Source organism: Carex rostrata, chromosome 6, assembly GCF_964058835.1.
Source record: "Carex rostrata chromosome 6, lpCarRost1.2, whole genome shotgun sequence".
Lineage (NCBI taxonomy): Eukaryota > Viridiplantae > Streptophyta > Magnoliopsida > Poales > Cyperaceae > Carex > Carex rostrata.
In genome coordinates this window covers 13160151-13181413 of record NC_135923.1, presented here as the reverse complement: position 1 = coordinate 13181413, position 21263 = coordinate 13160151, and the positions used below count along the sequence as shown (strand labels likewise).

Genomic DNA, 21263 nt, shown 5'->3' with positions numbered 1-21263 from the left:
CTCCAACGCTGCACGAAGCAGCGCAAAAATCATGGTCGTTAAATGTGTGGATTCGTTTTCCTTTTCTGATATCAAAGAATAGCATCGAATTTTAAAGAAATAATTTGATTTCATAAAAAAGAAATCATTTGATTTCATAAAAAAAGAAATAAAAAAAATGATTTTGCAATGCACCAGAGAGGATTGTTTTTTTAAAAACCATCACCAAATTATTAAAAGTTTTGAAACCAACTTGATTACAATTTTTTTTTACAAAAATCATCATCACCAAATATTATGCAATTTTACACAACCCAAAACGTCCCAATTAAAAAAAAGCAAACCGAATTTTGGTTTTCTTATTTCTCAAATTGAACATGGTGTTCGCTTTATTTATTTTTTATTTTTTAAACCGAACTTTGAGTTCGGTTTTCACTTCTTTTTTTTTTTGCAAACCGACTAATTTTTGTGGCAAACCGAACTTGATGCCTGGTTTTGACTACAATCAAACCGAACTTCATGTCCGGTTTTGATTCTGAGATTTTCTGTGGCTTTGTATGAGAAGAATAGGATAAAAAGGGTTCAAACTCAATGCTGAGTATCAAGTTCGGTTTTCAAAATTCAATACCGAATATCAAGTGCGGTGGTGATGATTTTTGTAAAATAAATTGCAATCAAATTGATTTCAGAATTTTTAAAAAAATTCAGCAGAGAGTCCTAGTTTCCTATTCATATTGTTTACTTTATTTTTTTCATCAAACGGATCGAATAAAAATTGGATCTTTAGCATTTACCACACAAATTGGACCTGCCAAACTATTGAACCGAGCCCAGGTACGGGTGCGATCTCCATAATAAATTCCTTTTCTTGATTGAAATGGATAGGAAATTTTAGTGTTTACTTTTCTGGCTCGACTCCACTGTCACATTTCCCTTGCTGAGTGCCGACAGATGTCCTAGTTCACGGGAGAGATTCCACGTGGCCGAAAGATTCGAATCTGAACAGAAAATTACATTCCGCCCCGCACAATGCCTAGAGGGACCCACTTTTCATCTAAGTAGTTCACAACACTGATTCTAGGCCAAATATCGTCATTTGATAGACGACATTAAAGCCTCTAATTAAAATGGGAATCTACTTGAAAGCCCTAATCCCTATTTGAAAACGCTAATTATTTTTTTTTTCAAAATTAAGACAAAAACAAAACTTAATAAACTTTAATCTCTGATTAAGAATCCGGCGGCTGATATTAAAGCTCGGATTCTCTCCTCTTTTATCAGCTCTCGAGTCACGACTGACGACTGGTCTTCTCCATCGCTCGCATTTCGCGCCTTTGTCTCGCAATCTCTCGCCGCCATGTGTGGAATCCTCGCCGTGCTCGGCTGCGCCGATGTCTCTCTCGCTAAGCGCGCGCGCATCATCGAACTTTCTAGAAGGTTTTCCCCTCACTAAATTATCTCTTTGTATAATTTCTGAACGTCGCCGTTGGATGTGCTGGATTTTGTGACGATTTTGAGTTTGATTGTCCTTCGTTCTGTCTTCTACTTTGGTCGAGAGAAGACTCATTTTCAGTGCTTGTTCAGATTTGGTGTTGTAACGTACGCAATTTGTGTGGTTTTTTATTCTCCGTTTTAGTGTGCACTTTTTTGGTTGAATCAACACATTCTTGTGCATTGATGCTAACTTTGCATAAAACACCCCATATAGTTTTTGAAAGGTTATTAAATTGTGAATCTTGACAACCAGAAATCCCGATCGTTTCCCCTCACCTTGTTTACACCAACTTGTCTATAATATGCTGAGACGATAGGTCTGTTATTTTCTGATTTCCATATTATCCTCACTCAGTTTTATTCATAATTTGTATTTTAATTCAGGCTGAGGCATAGAGGCCCTGATTGGAGTGGTATCCATTGCTTCCAAGACTGTTATCTTGCTCATCAGAGGTTGGCTATTGTGGATCCCACCTCTGGTGATCAGCCTCTTTACAACGAAGACAAAACAATTGTTGTCACCGTATGTGTTGTGCTCAGTTACTTGTAATGTGCAAAATTCTGTATTTTAATTTCTTCATCTTTGCTTCATTTGTCTTCTTTTTTCAGGTCAATGGAGAGATTTACAACCATGAGGAGTTGAGATCGAAACTAAAATCTCATAAGTTTCGCACCGGCAGTGATTGTGAAGTGATTGCTCATCTTGTAAGTATCGACTCTATCTTTCTTCCCCTCAGTTTGCACAATTTTTGTCAGATGCATCTAATTGTAGTGTTTTGGCATCTACTTTTTTTTAAAAAAAAAAACTTAACTTGCAGTACGAAGAACATGGTGAAGAATTTGTGGACATGTTAGATGGCATGTTCTCATTTGTTCTTCTTGACACACGTGACAAAAGCTTTATTGCTGCTAGAGATGCAATTGGGATCACTCCCTTATACCTTGGATGGGGTCTTGATGGTATGCAGTTGTTTCTATGTGATTCCTAACATCTGATAAAGTTTTCTAACTAATAAATTTGGTCCTTTTCCAGGGTCTATATGGTTTTCTTCAGAAATGAAGGCTCTGAGTGATGATTGTGAGAGATTTATTTCTTTTCCTCCTGGCCATATCTACTCCAGCAAAGCAGGTCTTTTCTTACCTTCTCAATATAATAAGAAATTTAAAACAAAGAAGTTTTTAAAAAAAAATGTTTCTTCCTAGACCCATTTCCACACCTATATCTGCTTCGTATTCTTGGGATTATGTTTTGGATTTTAGCAGTGGTCATGCTGACGGAATAAGGAAAATTGAATAAAAGTCCTAGGGTAATTGATTTATCTTCAATTATTTTGATTGAATTTGGAATTGATAATTAATTGGGTAAGAAGAGTTTTGATTTTGTAAGTAATATCATGGATAGGAGTTGAGAGTAGAGATTACTGATTCCTTTATGGCCCATATTGAATTGCGGTCCGTGGATCTTTTATTCCAAGTTCTTTTTTTCCAAAAGTCTTAACTGAATTAGTATCTTATACAATTCTTTGTTTCAAATTTAATTGTAAGCATCTGTTGGTTCTTGTGATCATCGTGAATTTTGTACATGATAGGTGGACTGCGAAGGTGGTACAACCCACCTTGGTTCTCAGAAAGCATCCCTTCTACGCCATATGATCCGTTAGCTTTACGTGAGGCCTTTGAGAAGGTACCATTTTTAAATCATTGGAATAGTTTTGCTTCATTGAGCTATTTAATGCTTATTGTTGCTGTATGCTATTATTCATTAGCAAATTTGTTTTATTTTGTTTTGAACTTTTGTATGTTTAACTCAACACTTGCAAAGCTAGTAATGCAACTTCTCTTTTTTTCTTTTTTTTGGGAAAAATTAAAACTTGACTATTGTGTGTTGGTGTGTTTATTTGCAACATAAATGTCAAGGAATTGTCTCATTTTATGGCTAATAAAGGAATTGTCTCATTTTATGGCTAATGCCATCTTAAAATATTTCAATTAAATGCACACAACAAAAACTGAAGGTAATCAACTGTGACGTGTAGATTTGTCGTTTAAGCTGTTAGATGATTGTGTCAATATGTTTTCCATGGGTCATACATTTGAAATAAATATTTCTTACTCTTATGTATTTTAAATTGAATGTCAAATTTTGTGTAGTCTGTAATAAAAAGATTGATGACGGATGTGCCCTTTGGTGTGCTATTATCTGGAGGGCTTGATTCATCACTTGTTGCTGCTGTTGCATCACGCCACCTGGCAGAAACAAAAATTGCTAAGCAGTGGGGGTCTCAGTTGCATACTTTTTGTGTTGGTTTAGAGGTGCTTATTCTCTTTGTTTCTTTTGTAGGTTTAATATTTGCTTATTTTCTTATTCTTGTTAAAAGGTTGAGCTTGTAATGCTTAATCTGGAAAAATATTTTCCAAAATATTGTTCATATGATTGAGTGGTACTTGAAACTTCAATTGGGATGTACTGAATTCTGTGGTTATTATGTTTGAATTAATAAATATTCAATGTCACGAAGTTGGTATACTTTTTGTCTAACATCTTTGCAATATATTTTTTTTAATAAAGGGATCTCCTGACCTAAGAGCGGCTAGAGAAGTTGCAGATTATTTGGGCACAGTACATCACGAGTTCCATTTTACAGTACAGGTACTCATTTTGAGGATTTTTGCATATTACAATAAAAAATATGTATGTGTAACTTGTCATTTTTTTTGTATAATATCAGGAGGGGATAGATGCACTGGAGGAAGTGGTATACCACACAGAGACTTATGATGTAACAACCATTAGAGCTAGCACGCCTATGTTTCTCATGTCGCGTAAAATTAAATCACTTGGAGTAAAGATGGTCCTTTCAGGAGAAGGATCTGACGAGATTTTTGGTGGTTATCTCTATTTTCACAAGGCCCCTAACAAAGAGGAGTTTCATACTGAATGTTGTCGAAAGGTAACTAGAAGTTGATGCAATTTTGTATTCATTTTGATGGATTTACCATCAAAGTCTAATGCAAAGGTTAACTTTTTGTTTATCTGTTGTTCTTCATAGATAGATTGACTTTTGGTGCTTATCTATTTTCTATGCATAGTGCTCATATTTGAATAGCGATATCAGCCTGCAAACACCATATACCTTCTTTTTATACTATCCATATCATTATTCTTGTGCTTGTTTGTAGGGTTGGTTGTGTAGTTTCTTTAATTTAGTTGTTTGCCTTTTTTCTTTATGTCTTTGTGTACTTCTCTTTCTGTTTTTTATTCCGTACTTCTTTCCTTATTTTTTTCTTTTCACGTGGGAGGATGCAGAGGATAGGGGCTGGTGGTCATTTGTGATTTGGGGGATCGAAATTAATCTATGGATTGTGGTATCTAGCTATCACCTGAAGTGTAATTCATCACCTTGCAAGCTGATATACATCTTTTGCTTTAATTTCAGATAAAGGCACTCCACCTGTATGATTGCTTAAGAGCAAACAAAGCCACATCAGCATGGGGTGTAGAGGCTCGTGTACCTTTTCTTGACAAGAGCTTCATCAACCTAGCAATGGATCTAGATCCTGAATGGAAGATGGTATGTAGGGGACCCCACATATAATTCTCATGCAATCATTTTATAGCAATAATTCAACTCACTCTGGATCCTTATAATTGATGGTGATATTTGTCTTATGGTATACCAGATCAAACGTGATATTGGCCGGATCGAAAAATGGGTTCTCCGCAATGCCTTTGACGATGAGCAACAGCCATATCTTCCGAAGGTCTTAATTTGATAATTTGTATGATTTTGTTTTGCATGCAAATTTTCTCGACTTTCTTCTTATTTCTGTTTGTATTTCCTGTCTGTAGCACATTCTGTACAGACAGAAGGAGCAGTTCAGTGATGGGGTTGGCTATAGCTGGATAGATGGTTTGAAAGACCATGCAAGCCAACATGTAAGATTATAATATCAAATAACTAAAGATACTATTTGTCATTTTCACTTCTTTAAAAACCTGCCATTCTGGTCTTGAATATACAGGTATCGGATGCCATGTTGATGAATGCTAGTTTTGTTTATCCTGAGAACACCCCTACAACAAAAGAAGGGTACTACTACAGGACAATATTTGAAAAGTTTTTCCCAAAGGTGAGAATTTGTTCATGTTTGCTGTTTTGTTTTCCTGTTAAAATTGCCCATGGCTATCATCACTATACTAGATTTGCAAATCAACATCCAACACCCACAATTTTACAAGTAAAAACTGAAGAAACTTTAATGACACATTTACAGATAGTACTGCAAAATTAATGTAAAGATAAAGATTTCCATAGTTTAGTGTCAGTAATAACAACTCTATGTAAAGAATAACCAACTTTCACCAATCCAAGTTCATCACAAGATTTAGATGTTGAGCCGCAAGTTGTCTATATATTAACTGGTTTATTGAGTTTTTGGGAAAATTGTAAGGACATTTTAGTCAATGGTCTCAACCTGTCTTAACATTTGTGCTTAATTTCTGACAAACCCAAAAGTACGATGGTGGTTACATTTGTCGGTTGCCATTTGCAAATACAGTAAATTTTTTGGGTATTTAGTTTGCTAACAGACAGTAAAGGAAATATTAAACAAAAAAACTGATGTCCATCTTTGACCACTATAGAATGCAGCAAGGTCAACAGTACCAGGTGGGCCCAGTATTGCATGCAGCACAGCAAAGGCGGTTGAATGGGATGCTGCCTGGTCAAAGAACCTTGACCCATCGGGTCGGGCTGCTCTTGGGGTACACACTGCTGCTTACGAGGATGTGCCAGAGAAAAGTACAGTCCCAGCAAATCCAATCTCAGCAAATGGTATTCCTGTGTCAGGGGGTGTTCAAATCACTGCTGCTTCAGCTACTGCTGTCTAAGAGGTTGGTTCTGTGTTAGTGTGTTGTAGGTAATATGCTTAACAAAAGGTTTAGTGTTGTTGGGCCTTTAGAGAAAGAGTTGTTCTTCAGATTAGCTTGTATTTTTTACTCGTGTATGTCAACTGCAATTTGTTTGTTTGATTTCTATTTCTGGTAGTTGTCTTGTAAACTTTTTAAGGGAACAATTCTCCTGTTGTTGTTTCCAATTTGCAGTAGTATGTTTTAATAAATCATTGTCTTGTAAATGATTTTTGTTGTTTCTCTTTTCTGGGCTCCTAAGAGGAAGTGATCTAGGGGTGTAAACTGTCAGATACGGATCAGATAATGGTCAAACCGTATCCTTATCCATTATAATATTTTAGATACGGATACAAATACAGATAGTCTCAGATACGGATCGGATATTAAACACTACGGATACATATTGGATATTAGACGGATAGAAATTGAATATGAATATAATTCAGATAATTAAAGATAAATTATTGATGTATATTCTAGCAAATAATAACATCTAAATATAATTTTTCATTCATAAATTAGATTTAATATTTTTCATAATAAGTTTGTTGTTACAAAACATATATCATATTATTAAAACATTAGTTCACTAATCATATTATAGTGTTACATTGTTCATTAAAATATACATATGCAGTTTAATAAATTATTGATATGAATATGTAATTTACTAAATCAATTTAAGATATATACTCTATTTGTTGTTGTGATTTAGTGATCAGAATTGAAATATCTCTTTAAATTATCTAAGCCTTTTTCCCTCACAAGTCACAACAGGACTCATGTTTTATTTTTCTACTGTACGTATACTGTGAATTTGACAACCTCTACCCTCGTGAGGTGGCGGGGCTTCCGGTCCTCCATTTCTTGCTCTGTCAGTAGTCTTGCCTGTGTTGTTGATTTGACCATCTCTACCGTTTGTCAGATTGTGATCCCTTGGGATTCTCATTTATAGGTTGCTCAAGCTTGCCGCTGTTATGGATCTGCATGCCCACCTCTTCCCTCGTCAGGTATTGGGGCCTTAGGTTGCCTGTTTTTTGGCAGCTCAAGCGTCCTACATTGAAAATAAGTAAATAAAATAATGTTCTACAACCAAAATTACTATCTTTTTTCACTAAAATAGCATGGTATGGTTTGAAACTTTATGTTGGGCAGTGGAAGCAAATAAGCAAAAAATTAAGGAGCACACGAATGAAAATGCATGAGAGAATTCAGACAGTAAGATTCGAAAGAGAACCTTTCTTCAGACAGTGTGTTTAATTCAACGTGTCAGCAATGACTAAACTGCGTGCTTGTATTATTTTCTGTGAATTATGATTCTTAGCGCTCTCCTTTGCGGAAATAAATCTGCTGTGATTCTAAAGGGATCGCAGGACCCTGTTTGCAAGTCAATTTCAGTCAATTTGAGTCATTCTGCAAGAACTCTTTTGATTGGCCGGCTGCTTACGGTGCCATGCCAATAGCATGGTGTTGCACCCATGGGAAGCATTTAAAGCTGGATTGTAATTTTATGTTTGAATACATATCATTTTTCACTGTATACAACATGGGAAGCTTTAAATCCATGTTTGAATACATATCATTTTTCACTGTATACAACATGGTGTTGCACCCATGGGAAGCTTTAAACTTTGGATCAGCACAATTTGTTTTTTTACCTTCAGATTGGTTCTATAACCGGTACTGCAGGAGTAGCATAATAAACTTAACCAACTTCATCCGTATAAGTTCACAAAATAAAAATTAAAAATTAAAAATGCCGCAAGGTCAAGAGTAATAGGTGGGCTCAATGTGGCATGTAGCACTGAAAAGATGGTTGAACGGAATGTCTCCTTGTCAAAAACCTTGACATGTCTGGTCAGGTGCTCTTAGGGAGTTAGTGTTCATGCTGCCACTACCGAGGATATGCAGGAAACTAAAGTTACAGCAAATTGTTTTGCAGTGGCGGGGTATATATATATTGTTGCAATCCCAAGTTTGTGCTTATCTTTATTATGGTTCTTAGCTAGCGCTCTCCTTTGCTACTTGTATTTGCTTGTACCAGGCTACCAGCCGGTCTAATATATAGATAGAAATGCAAACTTTCTCGTACCAGCCGGTTTAAATCCATGTTTCTCTAACCTCACTAGTTTTGGTCTCATATTTCCTTTTCACACAATTCTGATACGTATAATTACATCATCAGCATGAGTCATGACAGCATCCATAGAAATTAACAAAATTGAAAATACTTCCAACTCTTGCTACTAATAAAATGTACTGATCTCCAGATAAATAGTTCCACGGACAAAACTGAGCACAGGTAAACTGTAAGATACTGCTTTTACAATAGTCAAAATTTTACCGACCCTTTCTTTTACCCTTCTTCCCCTTGCCCTTCCCCTTGCCCTTTCCTCCTTTCTTCTTACCCTGGTTGCCCTTCTTATAGGGCACCTCCTCACGCTTTGGTGCATTGGGTGCCAAAAGGTGCTTCACATCAAGTATTCCTTTACTAAAACGCCCCTCTGTTGCCTTTAGCACTCTATCCTCTGGTTTCTTCTTCTGTGCTTTTGAATTTCTAGAAGAACTCTTGGCAAATTTCCCTAATATCCTTTCCTGTGAGTTCAGTAACACAATCACCAATAAGTTAAGCTTTAGAAACTAGAACACTTGCACCGGAAAAGTACTGATACAACTAACAATGCCATACCAGTCTATCTCAAAAAAAACAATGCCATACCAGTACTACTTTTTGATACAATGGTCAGCATCAGTATTGAATCCATAACTTAAATCCCTCTTTTCAACCATATTGTTTTCCCCTAGATCTGCTTGGGGTACAAGCATACGAGTAAAAGCACTTAATTTTTACTGGTAACCAGTGGTACAGTATACTATGGTTTTGAGGCAACAAAATGTGGATCAACCAACACAAGGACACTTATTTCAATACCACGCAGGTACCTAGATAGCTGGCATGCTGTACAAATGCTGCACAAAATGAAATGTCATTTATGGTAATCTTTGATGCAATTAAAAAGGATTTACCTCTTCAAGCTTTTTCACTTCACGCTGCTTTTGTTTCTTCATAATTGGCTTTGCTACGCTTAATGGTGTCCGGTGCTTCTGAACAGGCTGTTAGGTCAATTTAAAAATGAATAAACCTTTAAAGTTAACACGTAAGAGTTGGAAAGATAGAAAAGAGATATTTCCAGAAGTACCTTTCCGCCCAAAGCCACAACATTTCGATTCTCAACTCGTTTCCTCTCTTTCCATGTCATGTTAGAAGCACCTATTTGCATTTTCAAAAATGAAGATATTTAGCCATAAGAACCAACACTAGAATTATTACGGGCCCATAAAAAAACATGTATAAGTAAGTCATTTGTAAGGAAACAGAACAAGCTTGAACCAGTCAAGGGTCCATGGAACAATAGCATGTTTAGGTAGGAACTAAACAATACCATCCATAATTAACTCGAGAGATATACTAAAAATTCATTAGGCTCAATGCGGTCCTTTTGGGTTTTCAATTTTTAACTTGCATTAGGGCATAATATAGCCAATATTTGTTGGTGTTCTAGTATAACACGCCATCCCAACCAAACAATTGGTACCAGTCACCAGTCTGGATAGTATCTTAATGTATTGACTAATAACTTGAGCTGTGGAACATCAATAATAAAATATCCAAGAAATGTTGAATTTGGTTTTGGAAAAGATATAATATAAATAGGCATACCCAAGTATTCAACCTCCTTCAGTAACTTTTTAATGTCCATGTCTTCTTCACTGTCAGACTCATTGGATGGTCGCATTGAACTTGGAGCACTGTACATGTCAGCTACACTTGATTTCTACAAAATGGGAAGAAAAAGAGGAAAAGAGAAAATTGAGGATTTCAACAATTTGATGAATATGATATTCTATAGGTATTAAACTAATATTTTAAGACAACCAGTACCAACTTTTCAAACACAAACATCATACAGGTAAAAAGATATTGAACATATTGCTGAGATAAGCATACACAGCAATAGTCAGATTTTTCCTGGATATATCATAACATGCATTAGGCATCCAAAATTGAACATAAAAAAAACTTCTCCAGCGAAATTCAGGTAATATACGATTGGAAAATTTCACCATTTAACATAAAAGAGGACTTCGCACAAAAGGAACCAAAAGTGATGAGAACTCAGAAGAAAATCGACTCAAAATAGTAAAAATACCATGAAGTTGCGATATTCATTTCCAGATGAATTCGATCCAGAAGCTTGATCGTACGAACTGGAGGAATAACGCACCACTCGAGCTCTTCCTCCTGATTTCACCATTTTTTTTACTTTACCAGTACGCACTAGACAGAGAGAGGAGCAAAGTTAACGTGCCGGGGAGGGGGGGGGAGAGAGAGACAAAAGTTGCAGCGCAAAATCGGAGAGAATTCTCGTAAGAGATGGAGAATGCGGCGCAAGGAGGACCCGCGTTGTTGATTCTTCGCCGAAAGGGAAAGACAAACATGCACATTGCGCATTCGGCCTTTTGGGCCCCAAAAGATCATGGGTTCGCTCCGCTCGAACCCGGCCCTGATTAAACAGTTTCACTCCAGTTCGTTTTATAATGGGCAGAGACCGTGTCTGTTAGCAGGCCTGTGTGGTGCGATGCCAGGCTAGAAATAAACCTAGGGTTTTTAAGGAAAAATAAATAAACTGATTGGACGGACTTGGACCAGACCCGCACGCTTTTGTTCAGTATTTTATTTTATTTTATTTTATTTTATTTTTAATCTGTGTTATTTTTATTTTTAAGTTTTAAAAGAGCAGAGTTAAAAATGCACGTTGGTTTTGTGTTATAATTATATTTTACATTCTTTTTTTATTTTTAAAATCTAAACAATTAATTTAAAACGTTTAATTTTATATTTAAATTAAAATATATTTAGAAATCAAATTTTATTTATTTTTAAAACTTTTAGGTACAGAAAACGTTTTCAGAAGATTTTGGACCATGATTTTGTACATATTTAAAAAGATAATAAAAGAGTTTCAATAAATATAAAATTTGGTCTCCAACTATATTTTAATATGAAAATTATATTGAGCAGTTCATATCGATCCGTTTGAATTTTGAAAACAGAGATAAAAATGTGGAGTGCGATTATAGTACAAAACTAATATAAAGGTTTCCAAATAAAGGTAAGATAAAAAATATTTAAAAAAATGTGAATTGTCATGTAGCTGCTTTAAATAAAGGTTTCCAAATTACATACATGTTTAATAAATTTTTTTTTACCGAATTGTTATTTCGATTCTCAAATGATAAAATTGGACATCCTTGTTCTTCTTTTTTACCGTTTTGAAAAAAAATGTTCCGATTCATAATATGTGGATAGAAATTGAATTCGGTATTTCCATATTTGTTAGAAATGAAGTATTCTTTTTATTTCTGTACATCTGAATTTAATAATTTTATAAATAAAAAATTTCATCAACGTCTTTTTGTTGTTGTTGTTGTTGTTATTATTATTATTATTATTAATTACGAAATATAAAAGAAATTCTTGATGGTTTTTACACCTTGTTTGGATGGAGAGTAGAGAAAAGGAGGGAATGAAATGAAAATAAAACTTTTTGTCAAATTGTGTTTGGTTGATAAAATTATGTCGAAGGTGAAGGGTACATGAGATAGAAAGTTTAACATTGTATTATTGTAATTAATATAATCGGTTTCTCTTCCAATTTGAGGTGTAACGGATGAAAAAAAAATTTGTTACAAATATTTTTAGAAAAAATAACACAAATGTCTAATTCTATATCTTACCAATATAATAAAGTTTTTTGTCACAAACCTACAACAGTCATCAAATTTCTCATTAATCTTCTAAATTTTAATTAACTAAACAAGAAAAAAGACGGAAAATAAAAGTTAAATTTATTTTCTCTCATTAATCATTCAAACAAGAAAAAATTAAATATGTCAATCTTTCTTTCTTTCTATTCTATTCTTCACCTCCCCTTCCTTTCTCTACCCTCCATCCAAACAGAGTGTGGATATTGTATTACTTACACAATTTTAGTCGTCAAGATTTGAGTCAGGTTATTTGAGATTTGTGCAGATTATAATGGATGGTAGAAATTCCTCATTCTAGTCGAGTGATATTGTATTACAGTACTGCATCTGAATCGAATCCGTATCCTCCCAGGTATGTGACTCAACACAACTGAAATGGATGGTCCAGATTTATTCTCAGCCGGTGCTTGCTCGGATGAAGAGGAGGGACAGTATTATTTGTGCTTTGAGATTCGATCCAAGTTAAAAATAATAATTTTGAACCGTTGGATTCAATTGTACATCAATTGTACAGAGTCCGGTAACCTGAGGGATGTAAAGTCATGTGAATCCAGGATAATACCGGGGAAGCCTTGCCGTCGCGGATTCAGCGGAAAGAGTTACGGAACGACACCTGATCTCATCGAACACATGTTTCCTTTTCCTTTACCTCGTTCCAGTATCTCGCCGCCGCCGCTCCTTACAGGCGGCGCACCGGCGGATCCTGGCCGTCATGAACCGAAACGAGATCGCTCTCTATCCCCGCCGCTTTCCGCCGTCGGCCCGAGACAGAACCAAGACTATCACCGTTTTTCCAGTCTTTCTCAAAATCGTCCCTGGATCGACCCAGGTCTCAAGCGGATACGCTTCACCCCCTTGAAACCGCATCGCCATTGGATTGACGCGGAGAATGGTCCGTCTCTTCTCAGCTCGAAAGGTGGTAATTTTACCTTCAATTTTTTTTTTCTAGTGGCATTCCGATTATTGTGGGTTTTTTTTTTAACTTTTTTCATCTTGTAACTACTTTTTCAGATGCGATTGTGATGATGTCGTACAACATCTTGGGAGATAATAATTGCATGTGGCACACTGAACTTTATCAGAATATTCCCCGGAATTTAATGAATTGGGAATCAAGGAGAAGGCTTATTTTTCTTGAGATTAGTGAAAGAAATCCTGACTTAGTGTGCCTTCAGGTAACTATCTATTTTAAAAATATGTTTGATTTTCACTTGAAATTTTCTACTTTTTTCAAACGGATTGCTAGTACTTCTTTTGCAACAATATTTTAGGAAGTGGATCAGGTTCAAGATATTTTAGCATACATGAAAAGAAGAGGATATGACGGCATCCACAAGGTAAAATCTTGTGTGTGTGTGGCCGCCTACATATTTTCCGGAAATTGACTTCCACCAATTTCATTATTTTTATGCACGTGCTATTTCAAAGAAGTGACTTCATGAATCCCCAATGTCATTAGATCATTAAGATATACATACATAGCCTGTTCCAAAACTGTAGCTGTGATATTAATTGTCTGATTAATTAAGTGTTCACTTTAGCCAACTAATACTTTTACTTTGAATATGCAATCAGTTATGTTGTTTAAACTCAGTAACCAAATCTAGAGCATCAATTTACCCTCAACTGTGCTATTCAAGCCCAATCTGTTGCCTTTTTCCATCCAGTAAAGAGATTTCACAAAACACATTATATACTGATAGGGTAGAAGTGGTGATGCTAAAGATGGATGTGCTATGTTTTGGAAAAAAGCAAGGTGAAACATCTCATCTTATTGTGTTCCTTCCTTTCCTTTTCTGCTATTTGTTCAATTGTACCCTGAATTGAGACTTTATTAGCTGAGTTGGCACTTGTGTTATTGTAATTTTACCATCTTATTTCTATTTTACTTGCAGATTCCGTCTACTTGAAGAAGATAGCATTGATTTCAGTAGCTTTAATCTTCGTAATAATGTCGCTCAACTCCTTGTTCTAGAGGAGGTACCAAATAATTATTACTCTTTTATACCTCACGGATAGTTAAAACTCTTTTTCTAACCATTTTTTCACGATTAATTTGTCTTGTGCTTAGGTTCAAGAAGGGAGACAGTTGGTAATTGGAAATATTCATGTTCTGTTTAGTCCTGGGCGTGGGGATGTTAAGTTGGGTCAGGTAAATTAGTCATAGTTTCCATATTTTTTGTTTTTTAGCTGATTATCTATGTATCATATCAGAGCACAATGTCTGTCCTCATCTACACAGCAAACATGTTAAAGCATAGTAAATACTTTTATTCAATATTTTTTTAAAATCAGTAAATTGGTTGCAATTTGTACAATATCCTAGACTGTTTTCCATAAGTTGAAAGCAAAAAAATTGTCATTTATGAGAAATGTCAAGTACTGCTGTTTGATGATTAACATAATGGTTTTGTTCTGCTTATATTTTGTAGATACGGCTGTTACTGGAGAGAGCCAATTATCTATCCAGAACATGGGGTGATATTCCTATTATTTTAGCCGGTGATTTTAACAGTACACCAGATGTAAATATTTAAAGACACTGCAATTTCCTTTTTTTTGGTTTTATAATGGTTCTGTTTTGTTTATCAGAGTGTTTAACTCTCTCTCCCTCTCTCTCTCTCTATCTCTCTGTACAGAGTGCAATCTACGAGTTTTTGTCATCCAGGGAGGTATGGATTAGTGACTAATCTGTGTACATATATAGCTAGCAGAATCCAAAAATATAAATTTTGAAGTCATTTGAATTTACAGATTGATGTTTCTCTTCACAATAGATTAAAGATGTCTGGGCTTGATCCAATGGACTCTATTCCTTGGTAAGGAGTTAAGGCTGACCCAGTTAATTCTTGAATATGTAATTATTTCATCTTCATACTAGTTTAACTTGGGGAGACTTTTAATCTTTTCATTTATTTTTGTTTCTCAGGAGAAGGGAGTACAATTGGACAGAAGAAGAATTATTGAATGCAGTTGGTGATTTAGAGGGAACTAAAGTTAGAAGCCCTCTTAAACTGAGGAGCTCTTACGCTTCTGTCAAGGTACTTATCATGGTTTCCTGTTCCATATATTTGGCTTTTGGTCCGGTACAAGTATGTGCAGACCATTATAATAGGTGTATTGGTCGGTCACGTTTTAGGGTTTACTCTTGTTATGTCGTCTTTTATTGGTTTATTTGTTGTCTGATTACACAATGGGATTTATTATAAGGTCGGTTGTTTAAAATTGCCAAAATTGTGGCTTAATTTAATTTGGTAGTGCACCTCTTGGTCTGTGATTAGTATGTTAACGTATCTAATTGTTATTTCTCTCCTAACTAGGATAATTATTCATGTCAGGGGCCTTCACTAACAAGGGGTCCAAAAAATGAACCCTTAGCTACTACTTGTCACTCGAAGTTTGTTGGCACCGTTGATTATCTATGGTATGCCATATATATGAGTTGGGCTAAAATGAGCCATGGAGTAAAACAAGTTTTTGCTCCAGGGCATTATATTTCCATTTTGAAAATCCAAACAACCGATCCGAACCACTCAACACGATCTCCATATTGAAATGTGCTTGGAGACCAAATTTTATATTTTTTGGAATTTTTTTACTATCTATTAAGCCACTTTGAAAATTGCTGATCAGGTGGTTCAGAAATTTTTACTGTTTTGTACTGTTCACAGTCAAACAACAATTTTCAAAGTAGCTTAATAAATAGTAAAAAAATTCCAAAAAAATGTAAAATTTAGTCCCCTAACACATTTCAATATAGAGAACATGTTGGAAGGTTCGAATCAGTTGTTTGGATTTTCAAAATGAAAATATGGCGTGGAGTACAAACGTGTTTTACTCCATGGCTCACCCAAGTCAACCTCTATATATATATATAATTTTTTTTTTTCAAATGGGAAGCACATTTATGTTGTCTAGAAAGATATTAACTTTTGCTATATTGCTGAAGGTACTCGTCTGAACTTGTATGCTTAAGAGTTTTAGACACACTACCTATTCATTTATTGAGGGAGGGGGGTGGTCTACCAAGTCAGGTAAAATCTTTTGTAAAATATATGCTAAACTAAAATGAGAAGATGAGTAACAATCTTCTGACCACATGAGTGTTGTTCGCTACTATAAATTTCAGGAAATTGGAAGTGACCACTTGGCACTTGTTGCTGAGTTTGCATTTGTTGATTACGGGTCGAGGGAATCAGATAATGAAGATACTAAGAGCAATGATTCTTATGAAGCCATCACAGAACTTGCTAGCTTGAGTGAAAGCTAAATAAAATCCATCTGAGTTAAATAGAACAAAGTGCTGTATGGAGATTTTGTTGTAGGAACCGTGCTTAGGAGGCTGTTAAGGTCTGTTTTTCGTTTTCAAAGTTTTAAGGGTGAAAATGGATTAGATAGTGATCAAATTGTATCTGTATCTGTTTTAAATTTTCGGATACGGATATGAATAGACTCGGACAAGGATACAGGTCGGTTGTTGATCGGATACGGATACGAATATGGTTGGGATATGAAAGTAAAACTTGCTTAAATTATATAAAATGCATTATATCTTTTTATAATAAGTTTTAAATTACAAAGTATATATATCTTGCTAATCAGATATCCACATTTTTGAAATCATGGATACATATAATTATTCGTATCCTTATTTGCTTTGTGAATTCAAAACCATATCCGCATCCGTATCAACTCAATAATTCAGATATCAGATATTTGTATCAAAATTTGTGGATACATATCGGATACTAATTGAATAATATCTGATCCATTTTCATCCCTATTAATGGTTATTGTTTGCTACTGTCAACAATAAAGGCAATAGATAAAGAAGAGGGAGAGTTGAAAAAGAGGCCAAAATTTCAGCTTGCAGGAAAAATAAAAGAAAATAAGTGCTACCCGGATGGGAGAATTTTATAGGTCGGTTTTGGGTTCTTTCAAAATTCAAAATATAATAACACAGTTTGAAACTTTTGGGTGGATGAGGACCATTAATTTCAAATTGGACAGTCCTGATGGTGCCTGACTTGAGGCTGCTCAATCACTATTGTAGATAGTTGTGATCTGGGGCTACTGGACATCACAAATGACACCAGATGGAAGGCACTTTCTGAACTGTCTTAATCAGATTAAACTCTCCCAAGGCACCTACCTGACCATAGTCTGCCTTAGCATGATTTTTAGTACTGGTGATCAGGTACTAACCGACTGAATCTAATATGGATGCGCCTGATCTGCCCTGATTTCTGATTATTGATTAAGTGTATAATCAGAGCTGAATTCTTTTTGGAGGCTATCATGCATTTGTTGGATGGTTCACTTGTTTTCCACTGTAAACATATTGCCATATCGGCTGCAAATGATTTCAGCGTGGAGTACAAGTAGATAGATTAGCCGGGTAAAAGTGAAGACAAATACTTCCAGTATCTGTGGGTAAAGAAATTGAAATTTTGTTGGTTATGTTATGCAATTCCAGATTCTAAATCAAAACTGATCATTGAGTTTTGAATTTATTACCTCTGAGATTTGGGGGCCCGATTTTGTGGTAGAAATTTTCAAGCAATAGCCTTTTTGGTGCTTTAAGAGGAGAGTGTGGCATTGAAATTTGTGAGGGCAAAATAAAAGCTCATTTTTTCGTTTGCCGTTTTCATTTTAATGCAAATGTGCTTGCTTGGGAGCCTGCCAACAAGAGTGGAAAAAAACTGTACCAATGACTAGGTTCCACATTAAGAGATAATGTTAAGAGATTTATTTTTTACATTCCAGCATTATATTAGCTTTATATAATTTTCGTCTTTTAATGATTTTGTATTTTCATATTCTGTCATTCGAGCTGAAGAAAGAAAGAAATTTGTTCCAGATTCTTTAGAAATTCTGGGTTTTCAAGGAAGCAGATCTGATGGCAGATCTGATGGGAGTAAGTTATGCTCCCCTGAAAATAGAAGAAATTTGCTTCCTGTGAAAATATCTTTTCAACATATAAAATACTAAAAAGCTCAGCCATATTTAATACTCATTATATGTCAATAAAATACTACAAACTTATATCACCAACCGACATCCAAAGCACACCACAAACTACATGGGCTATAAGTTTGTGATGGGCTAGGGACCAACAGAGCTCCCCCACGACCACCTCTTTAAAGATTAGGCAGATGCAACAAACCAATCAGAACAGGTGCATCTGCCACGTGTCATCCCTTCATTAACTCAGCAAACAAAACACAAAACAAGGATAGAGTGAAGCAAGGGCTAGGAAGCAGAGAAGGCAAAGCGCCGCAAATTCATATTATTATTATACATATTCTACAAAATGGCGGCCACGGCAGCATATTCTACAGCAGTTCTAGGAGGAGCTCGGCTGGCTACCACCGGCTCTGTCTCGCCTCGCTCTCTTCTTCTTCTACCAAGGCGCTCCATTTGTTCTTCTTCCTCTTCTTCCCTCGTGTCGGCATCTCATTTCCAAGGTATTTCTATCTCTATTATTCCTTGAATGAACAAAATTAATAATCCTCCAAGTCTTCATCAAAAAACATATTGTCTACATATCTATTTTCTTTCTAAGTTTGTGCATTTTCTTTTCTTCTCGCCTAGCAGGAACAGGCCCATCTCTAATCGAGTTGCATAAATTATAGATGATTTGCGTAATTTTTGTTGAAAATTGAAGAAAAAGAATACTGAATATTGTAAATTGGTTTCTATTTTTCTTTGGTAGATGCACAAAGGTTCACTTTGCTACGAGCGAAAGCCACTTCAGAAGATACCTCGATTTCTTCTGACGAACTTATTGCTGATTTGAAAGCAAAGGTGCCGGTCTTACTTTATCAATTTTTTAAAAAATAATGTTTTTACCACTATTTGCCATTTAACCCGGCTAATTAACCTCTGTAGTGGGATGGAATTGAGAATAAGTCGACCGTGTTTTTGTATGGAGGTGGTGCAATTGTTGCGGTATGGCTGTCTTCGGTTGTAGTTAGCGCAATCAACTCCGTTCCCTTGGTACTAATTTGTTCTGTCTTTTAAAATTTGATAATATTTTACCTCAACTTTTTGTTTATTCAACATTATCTTGTATTAACATGAGACTTAATATGACCTCTGTTCTTGTGTAGCTTCCAAAAGTCATGGAGCTTGTTGGACTTGGTTACACTGCATGGTTTGTTTACCGCTACCTACTGTTCAAGGTAAATTGACTAAATTCAACTCAACCAGTTGAAATATTAGAAAGAATTTATAGAGAATATGAATATACACGGACAAGTAATTGGCTCTGCAAATTCCCTATTTTATGTTCTTACACTTCCTTTTGCTAATTTTCAGGATAGCAGGAAAGAGTTAGTGAGCGACATCGAAGAATTGAAGAAAAAGATTGCTGGAACTACCGAGTAAATTCATTTCCCTGAAGAGAACTTTTGAAGATTATACCGAGTGTGATTATGTGCTGCTGCATTTTAGTTCAATTAATATGTCATGATGCAATTTGATGTATGAAGATGTTCATCCTTTTTTTTTTGTTGTGTACTATGACCATAAATAAGACCGGGGGAGTCTTCTACGCCTTCCTGATAATTTTGGGTTTCTTGTCTGTTTTATTTTATTCATTATTCTACCAATGCTATAATGGTAGAGAAGTATGAAAACCTCAATTTGACGAGTTTGTTTTACAAAACATAGGTCGATAACCTTATGGATCCACATCAGTAAAATAAATCCTTAACGTCATGTTTGCTTGATGTTTAAATCATGAAATAAGATGTTTAGGTCTCAGTTCTTTCATCATATGAGTATTAAATAGGCTGACCTAATTAGATGTAAGCCTAAAATTAAGCTGGCATAAATGGCTTAAACTGAACTACATTTTCAGGTGTTCTTAATTCTGTGTTGCGTCCTGAATCCATTATTAGTAACTATTAACAAATTTTATTTCTATTTCTCTTCTTAGAACTCAATTAAATATAAATAATTTAAACCGATCTAAATACGCAAATGGATTGTATGTGAAATTATCACCTCCAATCATATACATTTATGTATGTTGTTTTAGAACATGTATATCTTAAGACCTTCATTACTTGCAGAGAAGTAATTGGAGAGCATGGGAAAGCTTTTATTAGCTAGTATCAGGGTTCTAAATAGCTAGCTATAGCGGCGCTATAGTTTTTCCGGACCATAAACGCTAAGCTATGAGATAAAATTGCGCTAACTCAGCTACGACCCCTATAGCTATAATAGCTTACCGCTATTACCGCTATATGAGACCCGCTATAGCTACCGCTATGCTACATGATTTTTTTTTTGCAATTTATATGGACTTCTGTACTTCTATTCTTATTTCTAATGCTACATGGTCTTCTACGATAAATATACTAAACCAAACTATATGCTTCTATTTTTATTTGTGATTTATTCTATCATTCTATATCGAGAAATATTTAAATACTAATTCTTCATTTTGATTACTCTTTTTATAGTATTTATTTGTAAAATTATTATCGTTCGTTTCAATTGAAAGCTGATTTTGATTATTATTATAATTATAAAATGTTTAAATATGTATATTGACTTCATTTACCTTATAAAATTAATTGCTCTTTGTCTATTATAATATGTAATACCATGAAGTATAAACTATTAAATAATATTACTTTTTATATTTTTTTTCCTTCTTATTTGCGTAATTGATAAAAAGTATAGACTTAGATTAGTTGTTATTTAGTTGTTACATCAAATTCTCTAATATTGATTATATTGATAATTAGTAGAAATATAGAATATAAAGTTTGAAAAGGAAAAATCGCTATGTGTGATAGCTTCCGCTATAGCTACGCTATTCGCAATAGCTTTTTTTTTTGGTCTCCCCGCTATGCCGCTATAATCGCTATTTAGAACCTTGGCTAGTATAAAGTATTTATAATGAACTCTAATGCAAATTGTTCAAAGTTTTTCAAGTATACGCTTTCAGGCGTCAACATTAATTAATTACAGTGCTCTATGCCATTAGTTTAAAATCAAGAATGAGAGATGTAGGAATGAAGGATGGGTCTGGTTC

The 21263-nt window shown here is 35.0% G+C and overlaps 4 protein-coding genes across 8 annotated transcripts; 3 read left to right on the top strand and 1 right to left on the bottom strand.

Annotated features, from left to right (window-relative positions):
* The first annotated feature begins 1146 nt into the window (after positions 1 to 1146).
* On the top strand, positions 1147 to 6609 carry LOC144556099 (asparagine synthetase [glutamine-hydrolyzing] 2). 2 transcript variants are annotated; one of them, XM_078304590.1, is made up of 14 exons: positions 1147 to 1416; positions 1858 to 1996; positions 2083 to 2178; positions 2292 to 2433; positions 2507 to 2602; positions 3063 to 3157; positions 3625 to 3786; positions 4043 to 4123; positions 4203 to 4424; positions 4911 to 5045; positions 5155 to 5235; positions 5324 to 5410; positions 5497 to 5604; positions 6119 to 6609. In XM_078304590.1, exons 1-14 carry the CDS (start codon positions 1337 to 1339, stop codon positions 6362 to 6364), a joined length of 1770 nt encoding a protein of 589 aa, XP_078160716.1. In that variant the 5' UTR covers positions 1147 to 1336; the 3' UTR covers positions 6365 to 6609. The 2 variants fall into 2 exon arrangements, with proteins under 2 accessions (XP_078160716.1, XP_078160717.1); XM_078304591.1 differs by lacking the exon at positions 1858 to 1996 and having other exon boundaries at positions 1279 to 1416.
* Positions 6610 to 8591: 1982 nt separating this feature from the next.
* Positions 8592 to 10841, bottom strand: LOC144556098 (axoneme-associated protein MST101(2) protein). The gene is made up of 5 exons (XM_078304589.1): positions 10597 to 10841; positions 10107 to 10221; positions 9586 to 9656; positions 9413 to 9499; positions 8592 to 8980 (listed from the first exon to the last, which is right to left on the bottom strand). Exons 1-5 carry the CDS (start codon positions 10699 to 10701, stop codon positions 8726 to 8728), a joined length of 633 nt encoding a protein of 210 aa, XP_078160715.1. The 5' UTR covers positions 10702 to 10841; the 3' UTR covers positions 8592 to 8725.
* Positions 10842 to 12775: 1934 nt separating this feature from the next.
* On the top strand, positions 12776 to 17508 carry LOC144555403 (carbon catabolite repressor protein 4 homolog 3-like). 4 transcript variants are annotated; one of them, XM_078303716.1, is made up of 13 exons: positions 12776 to 13133; positions 13226 to 13389; positions 13486 to 13551; positions 13918 to 13970; positions 14110 to 14194; positions 14286 to 14366; positions 14647 to 14739; positions 14854 to 14886; positions 14969 to 15033; positions 15144 to 15255; positions 15535 to 15638; positions 16164 to 16248; positions 16344 to 17508. In XM_078303716.1, the coding sequence occupies exons 1-13, from the start codon at positions 12845 to 12847 to the stop codon at positions 16482 to 16484; spliced, it is 1371 nt and encodes a 456-aa protein (XP_078159842.1). In that variant the 5' UTR covers positions 12776 to 12844; the 3' UTR covers positions 16485 to 17508. The 4 variants fall into 4 exon arrangements, with proteins under 4 accessions (XP_078159842.1, XP_078159843.1, XP_078159845.1 ...); XM_078303717.1 differs by having other exon boundaries at positions 12778 to 13130; XM_078303719.1 differs by having other exon boundaries at positions 12779 to 13133; positions 15553 to 15638.
* Positions 17509 to 18284: 776 nt separating this feature from the next.
* Positions 18285 to 19783, top strand: LOC144555404 (CURVATURE THYLAKOID 1A-like protein). Its single transcript, XM_078303721.1, has 5 exons — positions 18285 to 18681; positions 18930 to 19021; positions 19106 to 19213; positions 19327 to 19398; positions 19535 to 19783. Exons 1-5 carry the CDS (start codon positions 18528 to 18530, stop codon positions 19601 to 19603), a joined length of 495 nt encoding a protein of 164 aa, XP_078159847.1. The 5' UTR covers positions 18285 to 18527; the 3' UTR covers positions 19604 to 19783.
* The last annotated feature ends 1480 nt before the right edge of the window (positions 19784 to 21263 follow it).

Excerpts from the sequence above, each read along its gene's own strand:
- LOC144556099 (XM_078304590.1), top strand. The coding sequence starts at position 1,337 with ATGTGTGGAATCCTCGCCGTGCTCGGCTGCGCCGATGTCTCTCTCGCT. Across the intron at positions 2,603-3,062 it reads TATCTACTCCAGCAAAGCAG|GTGGACTGCGAAGGTGGTAC; the intron begins GTCTTTTCTTAC and ends TGTACATGATAG. Across the intron at positions 5,236-5,323 it reads AACAGCCATATCTTCCGAAG|CACATTCTGTACAGACAGAA; the intron begins GTCTTAATTTGA and ends TCCTGTCTGTAG.
- LOC144556098 (XM_078304589.1), bottom strand. The coding sequence starts at position 10,701 with ATGGTGAAATCAGGAGGAAGAGCTCGAGTGGTGCGTTATTCCTCCAGT. Across the intron at positions 9,500-9,585 it reads TTGTGGCTTTGGGCGGAAAG|CCTGTTCAGAAGCACCGGAC; the intron begins GTACTTCTGGAA and ends TTGACCTAACAG. Across the intron at positions 8,981-9,412 it reads AAGTGAAAAAGCTTGAAGAG|GAAAGGATATTAGGGAAATT; the intron begins GTAAATCCTTTT and ends CTGAACTCACAG.
- LOC144555403 (XM_078303716.1), top strand. The coding sequence starts at position 12,845 with ATGTTTCCTTTTCCTTTACCTCGTTCCAGTATCTCGCCGCCGCCGCTC. Across the intron at positions 13,552-13,917 it reads GATATGACGGCATCCACAAG|GGTAGAAGTGGTGATGCTAA; the intron begins GTAAAATCTTGT and ends ATATACTGATAG. Across the intron at positions 16,249-16,343 it reads GGGGTGGTCTACCAAGTCAG|GAAATTGGAAGTGACCACTT; the intron begins GTAAAATCTTTT and ends TATAAATTTCAG.
- LOC144555404 (XM_078303721.1), top strand. The coding sequence starts at position 18,528 with ATGGCGGCCACGGCAGCATATTCTACAGCAGTTCTAGGAGGAGCTCGG. Across the intron at positions 18,682-18,929 it reads GTCGGCATCTCATTTCCAAG|ATGCACAAAGGTTCACTTTG; the intron begins GTATTTCTATCT and ends TTTCTTTGGTAG. Across the intron at positions 19,399-19,534 it reads ACCGCTACCTACTGTTCAAG|GATAGCAGGAAAGAGTTAGT; the intron begins GTAAATTGACTA and ends GCTAATTTTCAG.